This window comes from Manis pentadactyla, chromosome 3 (genome assembly GCF_030020395.1).
Source record: "Manis pentadactyla isolate mManPen7 chromosome 3, mManPen7.hap1, whole genome shotgun sequence".
In the NCBI taxonomy this organism is placed as follows: domain Eukaryota; kingdom Metazoa; phylum Chordata; class Mammalia; order Pholidota; family Manidae; genus Manis; species Manis pentadactyla.
This window is the reverse complement of record NC_080021.1, coordinates 209,849,920-209,873,837: the sequence shown is the minus strand read 5'-3', so window position 1 is coordinate 209,873,837 and position 23,918 is coordinate 209,849,920. Positions and strand designations below refer to the sequence as shown.

General features: G+C 42.3%; 1 protein-coding gene across 1 annotated transcript; it reads right to left on the bottom strand.

The window, feature by feature from the left end:
- Window positions 1-453: 453 nt before the first annotated feature.
- On the bottom strand, window positions 454-21,795 carry LOC130683133 (olfactory receptor 1J4-like). The gene is given in 3 exon segments (XM_057499413.1): window positions 454-1,084; window positions 1,086-1,277; window positions 21,299-21,795. Coding segments are annotated over 3 exon segments (1,320 nt in total).
- Window positions 21,796-23,918: the final 2,123 nt, after the last annotated feature.

Genomic DNA, 23,918 nt, shown 5'->3' with positions numbered 1-23,918 from the left:
CACCTGTGACAGACACCATTCAGTAGGTAAAGCGGTTTGGTAACTTCTTTGGTAAAGAAGCTTGGTAATTTCTTCCAAATTCCTCGCAAATGAAATAAAGGAAGTTTGGTGCTAAAAAGAAAATTCATGTCAAGATGCGTGGTTATGTAACAGATAAAGTCAACCCCGTGAAGAAAAAGAGGAAGGTAAGATTTCTTAAAGCCCAGGGAGGTGGACACACAAGTCTCACAAGCTTGAAGTGAACGTCAAAGGACACCTTGGAATTTCACTGTACAACATTAATACACAGAATTCAGAGAGCAGGTAGGGAAAGTAAACAAACAGGTGAAGAGAAGGTGAGAGGAGACATAAATTGAGAATGGGAGATTGTGGGCATGAGAGATGTCCAAGTTACATCTTTTAAAGGAGAGCTACTTTACAGCTCCCATGAGTGCCCAGCACAGGGGGATTGAATTAATGACACCAAGGGGCGTTCTTGGATCTGAATATTTTCTGAAGAGCAGGTTTCATATCATTATTCCTCAGGCTGTAGATGAAGGGGTTCAGCATGGGGGTGACCACAATGTACATCACAGAAGAAATTATGTTCTTGTCCTCAAACTTGCCTGATGCCGGGACATAGTAAACACCTGTAATTGTCCCATAGTATAAAAGCACTACAGAGAGGTGAGAGCCACATGTAGACAAGACGTTGGAGATTTTTTGGAGGGAGGGGACCTTCAGGATGATGACTGTAATGTGGACATATGAGCCCAAGATCCCACTCACTAACAGAAAGAGGACTAATCCACCTTCAGTGAGGATGAGCAGCTCATTGAGGGAGGTGTCTGAGCAGGAGGACTTGAGCATAACAGCAAGGTCACAAAAGAAGTGTGGAATGATAGTCTCTACATGGAAGGACAGGCGGTTCATAAGCAGGGTGTGCATCAGAGCCCGGGCAAAAGAAAACAACCAGCACCCAATCACAAGGAGAATATACACCTCGTCCCTCATGATGGTGGTGTAGTGGAGAGGGTGACAGATGGCCACATACCTGTCATACGCCATCACTGTGAGAAGAAAGCTGTCAAGAGAACCAAAGAATACTGAGGAGGGAGTACATAGGGGTGTGGAGGCGCAAGTCCAGCCTGACGAGCAGGATGATGAGCAGGTTCCCCAGCACCGTGGTCAGGTACATGCCCAGGAACAGGGCGAAGAGCACGCCCTGCTGCTCCGGTGGGATGGGGAGCCCCAGGAGGAGGAACTCGGACACGCTGCTCTGGTTCTCAGGCCCCATACTGGGCTGTTATATGCTGGGGATAAGGGAGGGAGAGGAATATGAGAAAAAATGATAGAGGTACCGTCTCCATTATATTTTGTGAAAACAGCGTCTTTTATGTGACATTCCTATTAATTTGTTCCACCAGTAAATACATGCCTTGTCAGTGCTTCCCAGTCTGGCTCCTGGAAATATCACACTAAGAGCAGCGAAGAACCCCTCACTCACAGAAGCAAGAGGACATTCATGGTTTCACCCAACCTGTATCTATTGAACTGAACTTGGAGTCTGAACCCTGCCCTCCACTAGGAACTGAGAATGCAGCAGGGAGCAGGAATACACGGGCCCTGCCCTCTGTGCTATGCTATTTCATGAGCTTACTGGGGTTATTTATGGCACTGTGTCAGAGCCAGTCCCTAATAGTTCACTGTGGCAGGAATAGTAGATGAGCCCCAGCAAACTGGTGTCAGTTGTTTCTGCCTTAAAGTAACGTGAGACTCCAATGCTGGTGGTGTTGGCGCGCTGTCACTCTCCTCCTGTGAGCTGGCCTGTCCCATCAGCCCACAGCCCTGAACTCACCAGTGCTCTAGAAATGGGTGGTCGTTTAGACCCCTTGATGCCCGCATCACTCCCAACCCAGAATATCCTCCAATGATCTTTTATGATAATGGTGAATGTTTTGGGGATAAAACTATGTGGCGGCTAATATGCAAAGGGCTCTCCATGCATTTCCTACTGAAATCCAACATCAGTCTTCCTTTGTCACATGAAATCTTCATTGCTGCACAAAGAAGTAGTGTCCTTTCCCACTTCAACAGTTGGAAACAGAAACATAAATTCTGTAAAGTCTGTAAGCATACAACAGTAACTGTCAGAGATGGAATACGTATATATCCATATATATAGTTACACACACACACACATATATAGATGAAAATTTACTTATACCTATATATGCCACCCCTCACTATATATCCTATTTATACAAGTATACATATATATTTCATCTGTGTATGTGTATTTGAAATGTGTGTGTTTGTGTGTATATATATGTGTGTGTGTGTGTGTGTGTGTGTGTAGCTGGAGTATGTATATAAACAAAGATATGGATAATATATATATATGATACATATATATACCTCACATAAATAGATTGAATATGGTACTATATATATCAACATATGTATATGTGTGTATATATAAGTACATAGGAATTTATATATAATTAATATTTTCTGTTGTTTTAAATCACCAAGTATTGCTTGCTTTATGTACTACAATCTAATGTTTTTGTGAGATCAGTACCCAGCCCTCAACGTGGACCTCCCCCACTTGATTAGTTATGAGCACCTACACCCTGTGTTATCTTAGGACTGCAAGGAACCTTAAGCCCAAAATTGCCCTAGTGCTCTGGCTAGGTAACTCCTTCATTCATATCTGTATATTTTACAGATGACAAAGTTCACATACATGAACTTGTATTCTAGCCATAGGTACTTATGACGGCCTGTAAGCTTTCATTCTATAGTCATGTATCTTGAGGCCTCAGGGATTAGTGACCTTCCCAAGGTCTCACTGCCACTTGGTATGGCTTCTGCCCTCAAACTTCACCCAGCACAGTGCCTAACTATCTTTGCCTGGGATGGTAAGTGTACATGATGGGTCAGGAACCCAGGGCCTCAGTCACATGCAGGTGTGTGACAGTGACAGCAGGTCCTCTTCAGGATAGAGTGCTGGGGCACCAGTTATCTCAGCTGGCAGGGCCCCACAGGGAGTGTGCGTGGGACATACTGGAGATCATGTTTGCAGGTCAGAATCCCCCAACCAGGTGCACACACACACACATACACACACATACACACATTGCTCAGTTGAGGATTTCAATCACCTGTGTCTGATTCCCGTTCTAAGGAGAGGAAAGCCAGTATGTGCATCATTCCTAAACACTCATATGCATAAAAGTCATGAATTACACACATTGTTAGAAATACACCACATGCAATAATGTGTCACCCACAAATACACTCACAATGCACCAATGACACACAATCACCAAACATCTGGGGAAAAACACAACTCACACACCACATATACATAACTCATTACTATACAGACACACCACCAAAAACATACAGAACCATACACAATTCAAAAATCTCATAAGCAACCTGCTCCAACAACACCCATGCACACCCACCACACACTCATTCCATCAAGCAGCACACATACTCCCATAACTGAGAGGTGGGCTTCGGCCCCTTCTAACCCACCCCCTTCCCAGGGAGGCTGTCAGCGAGGAGCACATAAGACTCTTCGGTCACAGGCACCATCATTAAACCATTGCCAGCATCTATGCACGTGGTTACACACACACGGTGCAGAAACGCAGAGGCCAGCACACAGGACACGTCCTACTCTTATACCCAGATGCGTCCCCACACAGTCACAAGGCACTAGCACCCATTGCAAGCAGAGGTGTGAGCCCTCTGACCCTGTTCCTTGGAAGGTCGGAAGGCTTTTTCTCCCACGATAGAGACAACAATCTTACCCCAACTGCTGGGCTATGATCCACTCAGTTGTCACTCCCATCCAGTGGAGAAATGCTCCTGTCTGACGACACGATGTAAATATTGAGGATCACAGGCATGAATCCGGCGTCCCTAGTCACACGTTAGGAGGCTGATAACCTGGTGCATTTACACTAATACAGACCTCAGATTGGATCTAAGTCAGGAAAAAAATCAGGCTGTGGTCAGACACATAGTACACACGGCACACACACACACAGGCAACTATCAAACAACACATACACAAGCTGACAACATACACACACACAGAAACACACATGAGCACAGAGATATTCATTCATACACACACTCAGGCAGATCCACCTGCAAGAGTAGATTTCCACCACCTTCTGACCTGTGCTGCTCAGCTTTGAGTCCAGACACCTCTTCTAGACTGTTCTCCAAACCCTCAGTGTCTCTTCACAATGAAGGGGGACCCTCTGTGGCTAATTGGCCAATTTGTCCATGCCGGTTGGGGAGTCTGTATCCAGGAGCCAGAGGGCACTGAGACACAGGGGACAGTGTTTTAATGCCTGGATGTCTTGGACCCTTTCTTCCTGGGCACAGTTCCAAGTTCAAATTTTTCTTGACTAGGTTCCAGTTGGGACTCAGAATTTTTAAATATTGAATTCTTAAATGATTTCATACTCTAAAAATGTTGTAAAGATGATAGAATGAATTCCTGTATGCCCTTCACTGACTCCACAAAGGCCAACATTTTACCACATTTGTTTTGTTATGTTTGCGTGTGTGTCTGGGTGTGTGTGTGTGTGTGTGCGTGCGCGCGTGTGTGTGTTTCTATCAAAGATTGAGGCTACAGAACTTTGGTAGGCATAGCACATAATCAAAAAGGACATGATTTGGTTCATATGTCGGAGGCTGATGATACTTTTCACAAAAGAGAATTTAAGAGAAAATCTGTCACTCACAGAAGGATCCCTAGGGAGAGCTAGTTAGGTGCAAACTAGATGGAATGGGCTTGGGACTGGTGGTTAAGGGCAGGGAGGGACTGAGGGAAAGTTCTTGCTGGAGAAACATACCATGTGCTGTGCTATCCAAGCAACCTTACCTGTGTTGTTTTCCCATATGTAGCAGTGACTACCCACCGGGAACAAATGCCCCTTGGCTGGCCAGCAGGTAACCTGAGGCTAGGCATTCCCAGCAAGCACAGGTGCCACAGAGCTCTGCCTCTCTTTCCAGGTTTTCAGGGCGGTGGCAGCTTGCATCACATATTTGGGTATTATTTTGTACATTTCCTGATTGGCATCAATTATTTCATTTTGTTGTGTATTCTTGTGGCCTCCAAGGCAGAAGCAGTGACCCCGCATATGGTAGCAGAATAAGGGCAACTGACATGAGTGTAACCTGTTTATATTCTCGGTGAGAACGAGGTTGGTGAGCTTTGTTTAGGGGCAGGAGCCCCAAATGCAGAGAGTGTGAGTCAACTATGGGGAGAAGCCTGAGTTAGAGGAATAAATTACACAGGAGTGACAAGTGCTTGGAGAATAAAAGAAAAACCCTAATTTTTTAGGCTTAGGCCTAATTTATTAGACTTAGTATTTGACATGGGCAACCAAGAACTAATACGTGGCCCATAAGCATTTTGATCAGGACATAATAAGGGGCTTTTCTGGAAAGTTGTAGTTAGTACTTTAAAGAGGAATATTCGGAGAACAACCATCGTCCCAGGTTAGGCTCAGAGATAAGACTGACCCGACAGATGGTAGGGCGTAGGTGGTGGTATTGTGAAGGTTTCTGTAAGACCAGCCGGATAGGATCCACGTGGCCAGGCAGTTCGAGTAATTGTACAGCACACCCAACAATCCCTACGCTCTAAGTCATGGCTGCTCGCTCAGTACTGCTTACATAAAATGATTGCAGAATGCCTCCTCGGCTGGTGTGTGTATCAGAGAGCGGAGCTAGAAGTGCAGAGATCTGGGGAAGGAGCAGGAGATGCAAGGATGGAAGGACAGGGAGAAGTAGCTTGTGATGGTTGGGGTGGGGTGGTGAAGAAGGGATAGAAGAGCAGGAGGGCTTAGAGGGTGAAGGCAGCTCTGACGGAGACGCGCAGAGCGCTGGAGATCAAGGAGACTTTTCCCTGGATGAGTCCAAAGGGTTGATCCAGGTCACCGGAGGGAGGTGTCCAGCTGTGAGTCTGGTGTCCGACGGTGGTCGTTCAGGCCATCAGGGTTTGGTTGAAGGCGATGGCATGGAGCTCTGTGGATTTATAACAATGCTGGCTGAATTTAGGACTTTGAGGCATAAAGCTTTGCTGGTCAGGGAGGTACAGGAATATGCCAATGTAATTAGAAAATGAGGGACTCCATGAACTGGAAAAGATGCTGCCATAATGACATCTCATTGCACAGAAAATAATCCCGAAGAGGCTGGTTGCCTGCAGCCCCGCATTAGGCTTCCTACTGCCCTTTCAACTATTGTCTGACATGAATTTGGAGAAGTGATTTCTCACATAGAGCATTCTTTCCAGAAGCTTAGCGGCGGGGCATGCAGGGAGCATAGGTGCTACCTCCTGTGTGATGGGTCTCCCTTGTGAGTTTAGAGTGGTCACTAATGTCTGCTTTACAGTGTAGAAAAATTTGTGAGAAAAGTGAGACTGCAATTACGGCATCATCTAATGGTTGGGTATGGCAGTGGTGCTGAAGAGCCCAAATCATTATGATCATCATGTGGCTGAATATAGAGCCCAGAGGCTGTCATGTTGCTATGTGGGGTGCTCCCATCAGCCTGCAGGGTTTGGGCCAAAGTTATGATCCAAAGTACTCATCCAGATATCCAGGCTATGAACTTCCAAGAGGCTGCGTAACAGTGTTTGTACCCTATGGGTGCTATGATTGTGGGCATGGGGAGATGCTAATATGAGCATAGTGTGGACCAGTTCATACTCTCTTTCCCCATCTGTGTGGCTGAGGGGGGCCTGCATTCATTAATGGATGATGCTCCTGGATGGGACCAGTTTCTTGACCTCTCTTGTTATCCACATGGCTGCAGTACTGGGATGGAGAATAATCTGTCCTTTCTGAGTGAGATCATGATTGGTATTAAATTACATATCCATTAGAGCCAGAAAAAGCTTGGGACCGTGACAAAATGAGGGTTGTAAAATTGCCCAAGTATGTAGTTAGAGGGTGTTAAATAGCAAGTACTATGTAACTGACGTTCGGTCCTCAGTCTGGCTTCCATCCCAATTGGAATGGGAGGAGAATGAGCAAGGGTAGTGGAAAGGGGAGTTGATGGCGTGATGCCTACTTCAAAATGGTCTCTGTAGAAGACAAGTCATGGGTGTATAGCATCTTACATGCTGAGAGGCAGTGACTGCTTTGTTGGGGTGGGGGGCATTGGTGAGGACTTGATAATAAGGGTCAATCTTAAAACCACAATGTTGTTCATGTGAAACCTTCATAAGGTTCTGTATCAATGATACTTTGATAAAAAAATTAAACTTAAAACAAAGCACCAAGTGGTGTCTATAAATCCTGACATATGACATCTCACCTCAGAGAGAAAGGAAGGGCAATTAGGATATTTTCAGCACAAAGTTGGGCATTTAGTATAATGAGGGCCGTTACAGGAGCAATGTCTATTTAGAGGACTATAGTTATTTTGTAATTTCAGTAGGGTTACTTTAAACAAGTCTTTGTCCCAGCAGCCAGGGACCAGTAGGGAAGGTGAGTCCCATTGAATGCCTGGTCCAGGAGCCCGATGTTGTGCGGTTCGAGAAGTAAAGTAAATGCTGTCAGCATTGTCTGTAACTCCAAAAGGAGTAAGTAGGGTTTTGGGGCCCTGTATGGGCAGCTTGATCAGTGGTATGACTGATGGGTGGGCAAATAAGATGCCAGTGTAGAAATCTAATGTCAAGATAAAACCAGTGGGGTGACAGTTTGGCATCAGCAGTCCAGTAAAATCTGTTTGCCAGCAACACAGGGTGGTCTTCATGGGATGTCACCCCAACAGCTATGCAGCCAGTGATGAGTGTGTGCACACAAGGTATGTGGTTTGCCACCACGAGGCCACTGAATACCAGTCTGCCCCACACTGAAGGGCAGAAGCTTCTCTATTATTTGATGTTTCATTGACCCATTGAGCCAACAGGTAAGGAATAGAACCTGGACGGTCTTCTGAGGAAGTTTTGGCCCTGGTCTCTAAACTCTGGACACATCCATCACCTTGGGCATTAGATTGGGCCTCAGTATCTGAGTCATGGTGCAGGCAGAGCTACGTTTGATCTTATTTTGTGTCTTTGATATTTGAGACACAAGGAATTTCCAGTGTTTTACCCAAAAAGGAATAGCCCTCAATGAGAAATTGTTATTGCCAAATGGCTAGAACGCTGGCAATGGCCAACAGCTGGAGATGTATAACTGGGGGCAATGTTGCCTAGGGGGTCCTCCAATGTCGAGATGATTGCCAACGACTTAGGCAATTGTGCTGACCCTCTGGTGAAAAGCAACAGCCCTCCAGAGAGCTCAATATATGTGTTGGCAGGGCTAAAACTCATAAAACATATTAACTCTCTTTGCCATTCACTTAGTTGATCCCAAAGAGATCCAGGTAGTCAAGAGATTCTTTAGACTGGTGACCTCTGACAATGCGGCATTGGTGAGAGATTGAGGATGGGGGAAGATCACCTCCTGCAGGTGGAGTATGCTAGAGGGCTCAGCTTTGCTCCATCCTCTAGGTACCATCTTTATTTCCACAAAGACTTTCCATGTCCCTGCTGAGCTTGTAGGATACAAGCTGCTGCCATGAGCCAGGGCATGGTGGGTAAGTGGGTACAAGGATCATAGTTTCAGGTATTGAAAACTCTGGTTTCCAGAAGAGCTCAATTTGCCGCCAACTGTTGTTGCTCTAATGGTGTGTAGCATGGTTCCTAAGCAGGCAGTCTCTTATACTAGAATGCCATGGGCTACTTATAGCCATTATGGGTAGTTCATGGACACCCAGAGGCATTAGGTGGCATCCTGATCCTCTGTTATAAAGGAGTGTCCAAGAGGCACTAAGGGAAGTTCTATTTCACAACCATCTTTAATAACTCTAATGCCTTTTATGGTAATGGGCCCCTTTCCAAGTGGGCTGATATGCTGGTGATTGTGTGAACAGGTCTGAGTAGTATTTGCAAGTGAAGAATAAGCTGCCTTTAGAAGTCACAGAGATCTAATAGATGTTGGACCTCCTTGAGAGTGGTTGGAGGTGAGAAAGTTAGGACTTGCCTTTGAATCAAATCACGTATGGAATGTTCCTCGGTGGATCAATGATGCTTAAGAATTTAACTGAGGTGGCAGGTCTCTAAGCCTTAGGTAGGGAATATGCCATCCCATCTTAGTGATGCACTGGCAAATGTCTGTACGTTCTACGTGTGTCTAGTGAATCTCTTCCTAAGAGGATGTCATCCATGCAGTGCTGCAGCTGAGTGCCTGGGGACAGCCTGGTCCGACTAAAGCCTCACAGCAGGAGGGTGCCGGGACTAGCCTGGCAAGGTGCATACTTGGCCCTTCAAAGGTTTATGCAAACTGAGCTTGAGAGTTGACACTCAATAGAACATATTAGAAAAATCCTTAACAGTAAAGTGTTTGCTATTAGAAATTGAATGGCCTTGGTCATTTCAACTGTGTAAGATACACAGGCTTTGGTATTTGGGAAATCAACATGAAGGTCATTGTATCCACCACAAGTGACCATTCACTCCGAACAGGCCAAATTGGGCTCTTATAGCAGGAATAATTACCCCTTCTATTAAAAGATGTTGTATAATGGGCCTTAGTCTTTGAAGGTCTTGTTACATTTATAATGAGCCATATTAACAACTTACAGTGTTGTGGCAGGTGGACGGGATCCCACTGGGTGAAGCCATCTGCTACGGCAAATGTTTTCATTTTATTCCAGTGGGCACATAACTGGTCAGAGATCCATCCTAATGCTAGAAATCTGAGGGCGTTGGGAGCTTGACCCCTGTCAAATTAGACAAGGTTGTTCTGACAATGGTCAGGCTAAGGCAGCCTTGTTTGCCTTTAATCAGTGTCTAATAATGCCTGGGGAACATAGAGAGTTCCTTCCCTGAAATTTAGTGGGTCCCTGGGTCATTGTGATGGGGGAGCTGTGATTAGTAAGTCCATAAAAGGTGGCTTAGTGTGTGGTGATGAACTGGCCACCTTGGTGGTATAAGGATGATGGTCCCTAGGTGGCACCCAAGACCAGGGGCATGCCATGTCCCTAATGAGGCTGTGTTAGATCAGGGAATGCACAGTGGGTTCTGCACCAGGGGCGCGGGTTTAGGGGAGGAAGGGATTGGATGCCCCGTGTAGCTTGTCAGAAGAGCCTGAAGCTCCTTGGGCTTCCTACTGGGAATCCTAATTAGGAAGCTGTCACCAGAGTCACCAGTCTTTTGATGAGGGTCCTGCAGTGGAGGAAGCTGGCCCTGGAAAGTCAGGAATGGGGGTTTGAATCCGTAGGAGGCTCTGTGACTGTGGTAAGCGTTGACCTGGGGATCAGGTGCTCCTCACAGCAGCCAACAATCTTAGGCCATCAACTGACTCTCTAATAGTAGTCTTCTGACTATTTAAAGGGAGCTGGAAAGCCTTAGAATTTGCTGGTGCTCCCTGAGGAATAGCTACTGGGTGTCAGTGTCAGCGGTCATCTCCTCAGGACTGGCTGGGACGTCCTGTCCATTGATGTGCTCAGCAGAAGGATACACCCCATAAACATACCAACTTTCCTTAATACTTTGTGTCCCTCTTCTAAAGATTCCATCTGCTGAGGACATAGCTTTAATGAGTATCCAGGAGGGTTTGTATTTTCTAGGCCATGGACCCCAGTGCTGTAGAGGAAAGTCTGGGAGGGCGCAGGTGTTGGGGTGCACAGTACTCCCATTTCCATAAGTCTACTGAAACCTGTTATTCCTTGTGAATCTGTTGGGATCCCCATTAATTGGGGTGCCTGCTAATTGACACACCTTGTCAGAAGGTAATGGTAATGTGAGTCAGCACTGTATAAGTGCAAGAGCCATTTAGCACCCTTTCATCTGCTAAATACATGAAATTTTTAATATAATTTGCATTTCCAATTGAATGAAATCTTAGACCCCTGTTTCAGTCTCTTCCCCTTATTCTTGTTTGAGTGGTTATAGGATATACATTATGTGGTCTTCTCTACCCAGAACCTGGTGGTAGGCTTCCTCCTCCAGGCAGACCCCATCAGTACCACCACACTTAGGGAACCGCAACAGTAGCTACCTCACTGGCTTTAGGGGACCACTTTTTGTAATTGTCTGTGGCCCAGGACAGCTCAGGACCAGGGTCTTTGCTGCAAAAGTGGCAAAGAAAGGAGCATTAGCTGTGGCTTTTCAGGACCTGGTGAGCCTCCCTCACGGCTCTTGGGAGTGTGGACCTCAGAGGCCACGGAGTGCCTGCTGTTTCTCTCTGTCTCTCTCTTTCCTCTCTGTCTCTATTAAATGACAGTTCATTTATGGGTGTCTAGCTGATGGGCTTGTGTCTGGATTACTTTTGTTCCTTACTTTCTCTTTCAGTCTAATCCTGTCATTTGAAATTGTTTTAAATATATTTTGTTTTCGTTCTACTTTCTTTGGTTCTTTCCATCTTTCTTTGAAAAGTTGAAGGATAACATGATCAAACTATAAAAACAGGTGTGCTCATCACCTCAACCTGTACACCCCAATCCCAGCCAACCTCACAGTGACCAAACTCAGCATCTCATTTTTAAATAAACTTTTAATTTTGGTTACATTTAGATTCATGAAAACTTAAAAAAATAGTATACTGTCACCATCTTTCTCCTATTGTTAACGTCTTTCCTAACAAGGTACATTCTGCCCAACTGAGACATACATATTTTCAAGGTTCATTCATGTTACAGCATCCATCAATATTTCATTCCTTTGCATGGCTGAATACTATTCCACTGTACATATAGACCACCTTTTGTTTCCATTTATCTGTTTATGGACATTGGGATTGTATCTGCCAAGGACCACTGGGAATAGAGCTGCTACAGTCATGTACACGGGCTTGCTCCATTACCTGTTTTCACTTCTTTTGGTATCTAGCCAGGAGTGGAGTTGCTGGATCATATGGTTATTCTATGTTTAACTTTTTGAGGCAGAAACAGTTTTCCAAGTGCCTGCACCAGTTGCCATCGCTCCAGCAATGTATGGGGGCTCTAAGTTCCAAACATTGCTGCCAAATTTGTTTATTTCCCATTAAAAAAGAAGTATGGCTGTCCTAGTGGGTGTGGAATGGCAGTTCTGATTTGCATTTTCCTAATGACTAATGATGTAGGGCATCTTTTCATGTGTTAGCTGGCAATTTGTATATCTGTTTCAGAAAATGTCTATTTAACTCTATTGCCCATATTTTTTACCAGGGACTTTTTCTTGTAATTCTGTCAAGCTTTACTTCATATGTTTGGGCTTTGTCTTATTAGATGTATCTGTTTATAATTGTAACCACTTCTTTAAGTATTGCTACTTTAATCAATACAAAATAGTCTTCTGGACTCTTGTTAATAGTCTTTGACATAAAGTCTATCTGGGCTGGTAGTAGTGTTGCTCCACTAGTTCTCTCTTGGTTACCATTTGCATGGAGTGTCTCTTTCCATCCTTTCATTTTCAACTCCTTTGTGGCATTGGATTTAAAATGTGTCTTTTATAAACAGTATGTACATGGATCAGGCTTTTTTAAAAAAAATCATTCTAACAATATCTGACTTAAAACTCATTATAATATAGTCACACTTAAGGTAATTAGTGGTACGTAAGTTCTGACCTCTGCCATTTGGCAATGGGGTATCCACATGCTTTATAAATTTCCTATGCTTAAATTTTCCAAGACTGCCTTTTTTTGTATTTAATTTGTAGTGTATCATTTTGATTGTCATTTTCGTTCCTTTTCTGCATGTGTTTTAATTTCTCAGTGTTTACCTTAGAGATTATATTTACCATCTTATACTTAAAGCAACCTATTTGTGATTAGTACCACCTAAGCTTCAACAGCAGGCAAAACCTCTGATCCTACATGTCTCCATGCCCACACCCCCATATTGTTGTCACACGGGACATCTTTATACACTGTGTGCCTGTTAGCATAGTTTTTTTTGTTATCATTAATCTACAATTACATGAAGAACATTATGTTTACTAGGCTCTTCCCTACCCCAAGTCCCCCCCAACAAACCCCATTACAGTCACTGTCCATCAGCATAGTAAGATGTTGTAGAATCACTACTTGTCTTCCCTGTGTTGCACAGCCCTCTCCTAACCTCTGACATTATACATGCTGATCATAATGCCCACTTTCTTCTTCCCCGCCCTTATCCCTCCCTTCCCTCCCATCCTCCCCAGTCCCTTTCCCTTTGGTAACTGTTAGTCCATTCTTGGGTTCTATGATTCTGCTGCTGTTTTGTTCCTACAGTTTTTCCTTTGTTCTTATACTCCACAGATGAGTGAAATCATTTGGTATTTGTCTTTCTCCGCTTGGCTTATTTCACTGAGCATAATACCCTCTAGCTCCATCCATGTTGTTGCAAATGGTAGGCTTTGTTTTCTTCTTATGGATGAATAATATTCCATTGGGTATATGTACCACATCTTCTTTATCCATTCATCTACTGATGGACACTTAGGTTGCTTCAATTTCTTGGCTATTGTAAATAGTGCTGCGATAAACATAGGGGTGCATCTGTCTTTTTCAAACTGGAGTGCTGCATTCTTAGGGTAAATTCCTAGGAGTGGAATTCCTGGGTCAAATGGTAAGTCTATTTTGAGCATTTTGAGGAACCTCCATACTGCTTTCCACGATGGTTGAACTAATTTATATTCCCACCAGCAGTATAGGAGGGTTCCCCTTTCTCCACAACCTCGCCAACATTTGTTGTTGTTTGTCTTTTGGATGGTAGCTATCCTTACTGGTGTGAGGTGATACCTCATTGTGGTTTTAATTTTCATTTCTCTGATAACTAGCGATGTGGAGCATCTTTTCATGTGTCTGTTCGCCATCTGAATTTCTTCTTTGGAGAAATGTCTGTTCAGCTCCTCTGCCCATTTATTTTTTATTTTTTTATTTTTTTATTTTGGTATCATTAATCTACAATTACAAAAAGAACATTATGTTTACTAGGTTCGCCCCTTCACCAAGTCCCCCCCCCACATACCCCTTCACAGTCACTGACCATCTGCATAGTAAGATGCTGTAAAATCACTACTTGTCTTCTCTGTGTTGCACAGCCCTCCCCGTGTCCCCCACACACTATACATGCTAATCATAATGCCCCCTTTCTTTTTCCCTGCCCTTATCCCTCCCTTCACACCCATCATCCCCAGTCCCTTTCCCTTTGGTAACTATTAGTCCATTCTTGGGTTCTGTGATTCTGCTGCTGTTTTGTTCCTTCAGTTTTCCTTTGTTCTTATACTCCACATATGAGTGAAATCATTTGTTACTTGTCCTTTTCTACCTAGCTTATTTCACTGAGCATAATATCCTCTAGCTCCATCCATGTTGTTGCGAATGGTAGGATCTGGTTTTTTCTTATGGCTGCGTAATATTCCATTGTGTATATGTACCACATCTTCTTTATCCATTCATCTACTGATGGACATTTAGGTTACTTCCATATCTTGGCTATTGTAAACAGTGCAGCAATAAACATAGGGGTGCATCTGTCTTTTTCAAACTGGAGTGCTGCATTCTTAGGGTAAATTCCTAGAAGTGGAATTCCTGGGTCAAATGGTATTTCTATTTTGAGCATTCTGAGGAACCTCCATACTGCTTTCCGCAATGGTTGAACTAATTTACATTCCCACCAGCAGTGTAGGAGAGTTCCCCTTTCTCCACAACCTCGCCAACATTTGTGGTTGTTTGTCTTTTTGATGATGACGATCCTTACTGTTGTGAGGTGATATCTCATTGTGGTTTTAATTTGCATTTCTTTGATGATGTGGAGCATCTTTTCATGTGCCTGTTGGCCATCTGGATTTCTTCTTTAGAGAACTGTCTATTCTGCTCCTCTGCCCATTTTTAAATTGAATTATTTGCTTTTTGTTTGTTGAGGCGTGTGAGCTCTTTATATATTTTGGATGTCAATCCTTCATTGGATCTGTCATTTATGAATATGTTCTCCCAAACTGTAGGATACCTTTTTGTTCTATTGGTGTTGTCCTTTGCTGTACAGAAGCTTTTTAGCTTAATATAGTCCAACTTGTTCATTTTTGCCTTTGTTTCCCTTACCCGGGGAGATATGTTCATGAAGAAGTCACACATGTTTATATCAATGAGATTTTTGCCTATGTTTTTTTCTAAGAGTTTTGTGGTTTCATGACTTACATTCAAGTCTTTGATCCATTTCAAATTTACTTTTGTGTATGGGGTTAGACAGTGATGCAGTCTGATTCTCTTACATGTAGCTGTCCAGTTTTGCCAGCACCATCTGTTGAAGAGACTGTCATTTCCCCATTGTATGTCCATGGCTCCTTTATCGAATATTAATTGACCATATATGTTTGGATTAATGTCTGGAGTCTCTATTCTGTTCCACTGGTCTGTGGCTCTGTTCTTGTGCTAGTACCAAATTGTCTTGATTGCTATGGCTTTGTAGTAGAGCTTGAAGTTGGGGAGTGAGATTCCCCCCAGTTTATTCTTCTTTCTCAGGATTGCTTTGGCTATTTGGGGTCTTTGGTGTTTTCATATGAATTTTTGAACTATTTCTTCCAGTTCGTTGAAGAATGTTGTTTGTAATTTGATAGGGATTGCATCAAATCTGTATATTGCTTTGGGCAGGATGGCCATTTTGATGATATTAATTCTCCCTAGCCAGGAGCATGGGATGAGTTTCCATTTGTTAGTGTCGTCTTTAATTTCTCTTAAGAGTGTCTTATAGTTTTCATGGTATAGGTCTTTCACTTCTTTGGTTAGGTTTATTCCTAGGTATTTTATTCTTTTTGATGCAATTGTGAATGGAGTTGTTTTCCTGATTTCTCTTTCTGTTTGTTCATTGTTAGTGTATAGGAAAGCCACAGATTTCTGTGTGTTAATTTTGTGTCCTGCAACTTTTCTGTATTCTGATATCAGTTCTAGTAGTTTTGGAGTGGAGTCTTTAGGGTTTTTATGTACAATATCATGTCATCTGCAAATAGTGACAGTTTAACAACTTCTTTACCAATCTGGATTCCTTGTATTTCTTTGTTTTGTCTAATTGCTGTGGCTAGGACCTCCAGTAGTATGTTAAATAACAGTTGGGAGAGTGGGCATCCCTGTCTTGTTCCCAATCTCAGACGAAAAGCTTTCAGCTTCTCGCTGTTCAGTATGATGTTGGCTGTGGGTTTTTCATATATGGACTTTATTATGTTGAGGTAGTTGCCCTCTATACCCATTTTATTGAGAGTTTTTATCACGAATGGATGTTGAATTTTGTTGAATGCTTTTTCCGCATCTATGGAGATGATCATGTGGTTTTTGTCTTTCTTTTTGTTTATGTGGTGGATGATGTTGATGGATTTTCAAATGTTGTATCATCCTTGCATCCCTGGGATGAATCCCACCTGGTCATGGTTTATGATCCTTTTGATATATTTTTGAATTTGGTTTGCTAATATTTTATTGAGTATTTTTGCATCTACATTCATCAGGGATTTTGGTCTTTAATTTTCTTTTTTGTTGGCATCTTTGCCTGATTTTGGTTTTAAGGTGATGTTGGCTTCATAGAATGACTTGGGGAGTATTCCCTTCTCTTTTATTTTTTGGAAAACTTTAAGGAGAATGGGTATTATATATTTTCTGTATTTCTGATAAAATTCTGAGGTAAATCCATGTGGCCTGGGATTTTTTTTTCTTGGGCAGTTTTTTGATTACCGCTTCAATTTCTTTGCTGGTAATTGGTTTGTTTAGATTTTGTGTTTCTTCCTTGGTCGGTGTTGGAAGGTTATATTTTTCTAGGAAGTTGTCCATTTCTTCTAGGTTTTCCAGCTTGTTAGCATATAGGTTTTCATAGTAGTCTCTAATAATTGTTTGTATTTCTGTTGGGTCCATCATGATGTTTCCTTTCTCATTTCTGATTCTGTTGATGTGTGTTGATTCTCTTTTTCTCTTTATAAGTCTGGCTAGAGGCTTATCTATTTTGTTTATTTTCTCAAAGAACCAGCCCTTGGTTTCATTGATTTTTTCTATTGTTTTATTTTTCTCAATTTTGTTTATTTCTCCTCTGATGTTTATTATGTCCCTCCTTCTGCTGACTTTAGGCCTCATTTGTTCTTCTTTTTCCAATTTTAATAATTGGGATGTTAGACTATTCATTTGTGTTTGTTCTTCCTTATTTAAATATGCCTGGATTGCTATATACTTTCCTCTTAAGACTGCTTTTGCTGCATCCCACAGAAGTTGGAGCTTTGTGTTGTTGTCGTCATTTCTTTCCATATATTGCTGGATCTCCATTTTAATTTGTTCATTGATCCATTGAATATTTAGAAGCATATTGTTAAGGCTCGATGTGTTTGTGAGCCTTTTTGCTTTCTTTTTACAATTTATTTCTAGTTTTATACGTTTATGGTCTGAAGAGATGGTTGGTAGAATTTCAATCTTTTTGAATTTACTGAGGCTCTTCTTGTGGCCTAATTTGTAGTCTATTCTGGAGAATGTTCCATGTGCACTTGAGAAGAATGTGTATCCTGTTGCTTTTGGGTGTAGAGTTCTATAGATGTCTATTAGGGTCCAGTGTGTTGTTCAGTGCCTCTGTGTCCTTACTTATTTTCTGTCTGGTGGATCTGTCCTTTGGAGTGAATGGTGTGTTGAAATCTCCTAAAATGAATGCATTGCATTCTGTTTCCTCCTTTTGTTCTGTTAGTATTTGTTTCACATATGCTGGTGCTCCTGTGTTGGGTGCATATATATTTAGAATGGTTATATCCTCTTGCTGAACTGAGCCCTTTATCATTATGTAATATCCTTCTTTATGTCTTCTTACTTTCTTTTTTTTGAAGTCTATTTTGTCTGATAATAGTACTGCAACACCTGCTTTTTTCTCCCTATTGTTTGCATGAAATATCTTTTTCCATCCCTTGAATTTCAGTCTGTGCATGTCTTTGGGTTTGAGGTGAGTCTCTTGTAAGCAGCATATAGATGGGTCTTGTTTTTTTTATCCATTCAGTGACTCTATGTCTTTTGATTGGTGCATTCAGTCCATTTACATTTAGGGTGATTATCAATAGGTATGTACTTATTGCCATTTCAGGCTTTAGATTCGTGGTTACCAAAGGTTCCAGGTTACTTTCCTTTCTATCTAAGAGTCTAACTTAACTCACTTAGTATGCTGTTACAAACACAATCTAAAGGTTCTGTTCTATTTCTCCTTCTTTTTCTTTCTCCTTCATTCTTTATATATTAGGTATCAAATTCTGTACTTTTTGTCTATCCCTTGATTGACTTGGAGGATAGTGAATTTAATTTTGCGTTTTCCTAACAATCGGCTGCTCCATCCTCCCTACCATGGTTTTACTTCCTCTGGTGACAGCTATCCAACCCTAGGAACACTTCCATCTATAGCAGTCCCTCCAAAATAGACTGCAGAGATGGTTTGTGGGAGGTAAACTCTCTCAGCTGTTGCTTATCTGGAAATTGTTACTCCCTCCTTCAAATTTAAATGATAATCTTGCTGGATAAAGTAATCTTGCTTCCAGTCCCTTCTGCTTCATGGCATTAAATACATCATGCCACTCCCTTCTGGCCTGTAAGGTTTCTGCTGAGAAGTCTGATGTTAGCCTGATAGGCTTTCCTTTGTATGTGATCTTATTTCTGCCTCTGGCTGCTTTTAACAGTCTGTCTTTATCCTTGATCTTTCACATTTTAATTACTATGTGTCTTGGTGTTGTCTTCCTTGGGTCCCTTGTGTTGGGAGATCTGTGGATCTCCATGGCCTGAGAGACTATGTCCTTCCCCAGATTAGGGAAGTTTTCAGCAACTACCTCTGCCAAGACAATTTCTTTCCCTTTCTCTCTCTCCTCTTCTTCTGGTATCCCTATAATGTGAATATTTTTCCGCTTGGATTGGTCACACAGTTCTCTCAATATTCTTTCATTTTTAGTGATCTTTTGTTCTCTCTGTGCCTCAGCTTCTTTGTATTCCTCTTCTCTAGTTTCTATTTCATTTATCGTCTCCTCCACCGTATCCAACCTGCTTTTGATACCCTCCATCGTGTTCTTTAATGATTGGATCTATGACCTGAATTCGTTCCTGAGTTCTTGGATTTCTTTCCGTACCTCCATTAGAATGTTGATGATTTTTATTTTGAACTCCCTTTCAGGAAGAGTCACGAAGTCCATATCATTTAAATCTTTCTCAGGAGTTGTAAAAGTAATTTTACTCTGGACAAGGTTCCTTTGGCGTTTCATGTTTGTATATGGTGCCCTCTAGTGTCCACAAGCTCTATTCTGTAGCTGCTCAGCCCCTGAAGCAATGTCGGGGGTCGCAGGGGAGTGGTACTGGTGCCTGGGGGTAGTAAAGAGCTGTTCCCCTCCTCCTGGCTGCTGTGCCTGTCTCCCCTGCCTGAGCCAGTGGGCCGGTCACACAGGCATATTTTTGTCCCAGAGCAGCCAGATATGGATCCCTACTTTCCACAAGCAGCTGGAATCCCAGTCTCCCCAGGATCTCTGCTTGTATTAACTTTACAACTGGGTAGTCATGCGAGTCTCATGAAAGCACCATGAAATGTAGGTTTGTGCTCCCAGAGCAGATCTCCGGAGCTAGGTATTCAGCAGTCCCAAGCCTTCCACTCCCTCCCTGTTCCATTTCTCTTCCTCCCGCAGGTGAGCTGGGGTGGCAGAGGGGCTCGGGTCCCGTGGAGCCACAGCTCTGGTACATTACCCCATTTGGTGAGGTCTGCTCTATTCTCCAGGTGTGTGCAGTCTGGCGCCGTCCTCTTTCCTGTTGCTCTCTCAGGATTAGTTGCACCAATTAAATTTTCTAATTGTATCCACTTTTAGGAAGCCTCTCTCTCTCCTCTCATGCCACCATCTTTAATCCCATCTCTGTTAGCATAGTTTTAGTCACTGTTTATGAATTTGTTTTTTAATCATTCAGGAAACCAAAGGAGAACAAAGAAATAAAAATATAATAATACTGTCTTTACATTTACCTGTGTAGCAGTGTTTGCCACTGATCATGATGTCATATGGCCCAGAGTTACCTAATAGCATCTTTTCATTTCCGCCTGAAGGACTCCCTAGATGAATACATTGAAGCATATACACACATGTGAAAACTATAAACATTGAGAATGTGTTTGCCATAATTACAGTTTCAGAAGGGGAAACACAAAAGAGTAATTGTTGTATGCTTTATGTAAGGGTCAAGAACACCCACACTGGTCAATGGTGTCAGAGACCAGGTAATGACAATAATCTAATTAACACATGGTTTAATGTGTCACATGTCTGAGATCAAATCTTAGGGAAGCTGCTTACTTGATCTCTGAGCTTTAATTTGCTCTGCTGAAAAATTGGAAGATAATTAGAATCTTACAAGGGACTTTTTCTTACAATTAAGCAAAATACGCATTTCAATGATTAGTTAATTCCATTAATGACTGACACCATGCCACAGATGAAAGATTTTGATAACTTCCTATGAATTCTTCACATATGAAATAAATGAAATTTTCTTGTATCAAGAAAATCTGTGTGAGTGTGTGCTGCTAAGAGTACCTTCAGGATGATGACTGCCTTGTGGGTATATAGAGCCTCATTGAGGAAAATGATGGAGACAAAATTTCTTAAATCCCAGGGACGTGGACTCAGAGGCTCATAAACTTGCTGTGAACATCACAGGAGGACTTGGAATTTCACTGAAGAAATATATACAGGACTTAAAGAGCAGGTAGGGAAAAACAGTCTGATGAAGAAAGAGGGAAGAGGACACAGAGTGAGACTGAGAGAAGGTTGGTATCAGTGACGACATGTCCAACATTTAAGAAGACCTATTTTACAAGCCCCATGCGTGCCCATTGCATTGGGATTGATTTCATCCTTGGGGTGTCCTTGGTTCTGAAAATTTTCTGAAGAGCACATTTCATATCGTTATTCCTCAGGCTGTAGATGAAGGGGTTCAGCATGGGGGTGACCATCATATACAACACTGAGGCAATGACGTCCTTCTCTTTGAACTTGCTGGAGGAGGAGAAAAAGTAAACACCTGCAATCGTCCCATAGTATAAAAAAACAACAAAGAGGTGGGAGCCACATGTAGACAAGGCTTTAGAGATTCTTTTGAGGGAGGGGACCTTCAGGATGATGACTGCCATGCGGGTATATGAGCCCAGGATCCCACTCACCGACACGAGGAAAACCAGTCCACCTTCAGCAAAGAGAAGCTGTTCGTTGAGGGAGGTGTCTGAGCAGGAGGACTTGAGCACAGCAGCAAGATCACAAAAGAAGTGGGGAATGGTCGTCCCTGCACAGAAGGACAGCTGGTTCACAAGGAGGGTGTGCAGGAGAGCCTGGGCACAGGAGGAGAGCCAGCACCCAACCACAAGGAGGATACACACCTCGTCCCTCATGATGGTGGTATAATGGAGAGGGTGACAGATGGCCACATACCTGTCATACGCCATCACTGTGAGGAGAAAGCTATCAAGGGAACCAAACAATGCAATGAAAAACACCTGTGAAATGCACCCAGAATATGTGATAGATTGGCATTGTGTCTGCATGTTCATCAGCATCTTTGGGACAGTGATGGATGCAAAGGAGACATCAGAGAGGGCCAGGTGGCTGAGCAGGAAGTACATGGGGGTGTGGAGGCGCGAGTCCAGCCTGACGAGCAGGATGATGAGCAGGTTCCCCAGCACCGTGGTCAGGTACATGCCCAGGAACAGGGCAAAGAACACACCCTGCTGCTCCGGGGGGACGGGGAGCCCCAGGAGGAGGAACTCGGACACGCTGCTCTGGTTCTCAGGCCTCATGCTGGGCTGTTACCTACTGGGGATAAGGGAGGGAGAGGAATATGAGAAACAAAGATGCAGATACATTCAACACTGTACTTTTATGAGAAAACAATGACTTTCTAAATATGTTCTAGTTATTTCTAACTGTATTGTGCATCACACCTATAGATGCCTACATCTGCACTCTATCCAAGACTGGCTCCAGAAAAACATTACACCCCAAAACAGCCAATAAGACCGCATTACACAGGTTATTCAGTGTGCCATTCAACCCTTATGTATTTACTTTTTGGTTTGTTGAGGTATGTGTTTATTTAATTTTTAATTGAAATACAGTTCACATTCAATATTATATTGGTTTGTGATGTACAGCATAATAATTTCACAACTATATGATCATCAAATGCTCACCATGCTACATGTAGTTGCATTCTGTCAGCATATAAGGGAATTACAGTAGTATTATTGGTTAATTTCCCTTTCTGTACTTCCATCCATGGGACTCATTTAATTTATAATTTGAAATTTGTACATCTTTATTTACTTCACCCATTTTCCCTGTCTGCCACCTCCCTAACCTATGACAACCAGCAATATGTTCTTTATATTTATGCTTCTATTTCTGCCATTTCATTTGTTAGTTTGTTTTATCTTTTAGATTTCACATATGAGTGAAATAATACAGAAGTTGTGTTTCTCTCTCTGCCTTATTTCACTTAGCATAACACCCTTTATATCCACCCATGTTGTGAGAAATGGCAAGATTCATTCTTTTTTATGGCTGAGTAATATTCCATTGTAGATATACCATCTCTTCTTTATCCATTCACCTAATGATGGACACTTAAGTTGCTACCACATCTTGGAGATTTTAAATCATGCAATAAACAAAAGAGTGTGTATATTTTTTAATGAGAGATTTTGTTTTCTTCAAGGCAAATTCCCAGAAGTACAATTGCTGGGTCTTACTCAACCATTATTTGTTGATTATTGAGTCTGAATTCAACCCTCTACCATGGACTGACAATGCACTGTGAACAAGAAAATCAAGGTGCCCTAACTTCTATGAGTATATTTTTATGAGCATACTCAGGTAATTTATGACACCAAGACAGGGAAAACCTCTCTTGTTCACCGCAGGAGAAATAGTAGATAAGTCCTAGCAAACTAGTGTCATTTGTTTGTGCCTTAAAGTGACGTGAGGCTCCAGAGGAGAGGTGATTTTGGGGAACTGTCACATTCCTCCTGCAACTTGACTAATCCTTTGGCCCATAACTGTAAATTCATTGGCACTGTAGGAATGGGTGGTCATTTAGAGACCCTTGATGCCAGAATAACACCCCGGGTGAAATAGCCCACAAAGTATGTTCTACAATAATGGCAAACATTTTGGGAATAAAACTATGTTGTGGGCACTATGCTAAGGGCTTTACATACATTTCCTGATGAAATCCAATGGCAGGCTTCCATTACTACCTAAACCCTTCATGGCTGCACAAAGAATTGGTATTCTTTTTCACTTAGTAGAAAACTGAAATATAAATTCCACAGATAAAAACAGTATCTGTTACTGATGGAACACACACTTGCACACACACACACACACGCATACATACATATAGATAGGGATATTTGTATGTGTGTATATATATAACTATGAGATATATACACATACATCGGATGTATATGTATAAATCCCCATATTTATATAGATTTAGTTGTAGTTATATAGATTATTCCATATATATACAATAATAGCTCTGTATATAAAAAAGAAATTTTCTGTCTAAATGATCAAATATTGGTAATGTCTTGTGGTTCAATCTAATGTTATTGTGAGATTGGAACCCAGCCCTTAACATGGGACTCCCCCACGTCTCTAGATCTGAGCATCTACACCCTGTGGTATCTTAGGGATACAAGGAACCTGATGCCCAGAATCTGCTTAACACTTTGTCTAGGTAACTCCTTCATTCATATCTGTATATTTTCCAATTGAAAAAAGGCTCTCACATACATGAACTTGTATTCTAGCCATAGATGTTTATGAGGGCCTGTAAGCTTCCTTTCTACAGACATGTAACCTGAGGCCACAGGGATCAGTGAACTTCCCAAGGTCTCACTGCCACTTGGTGCGGCTC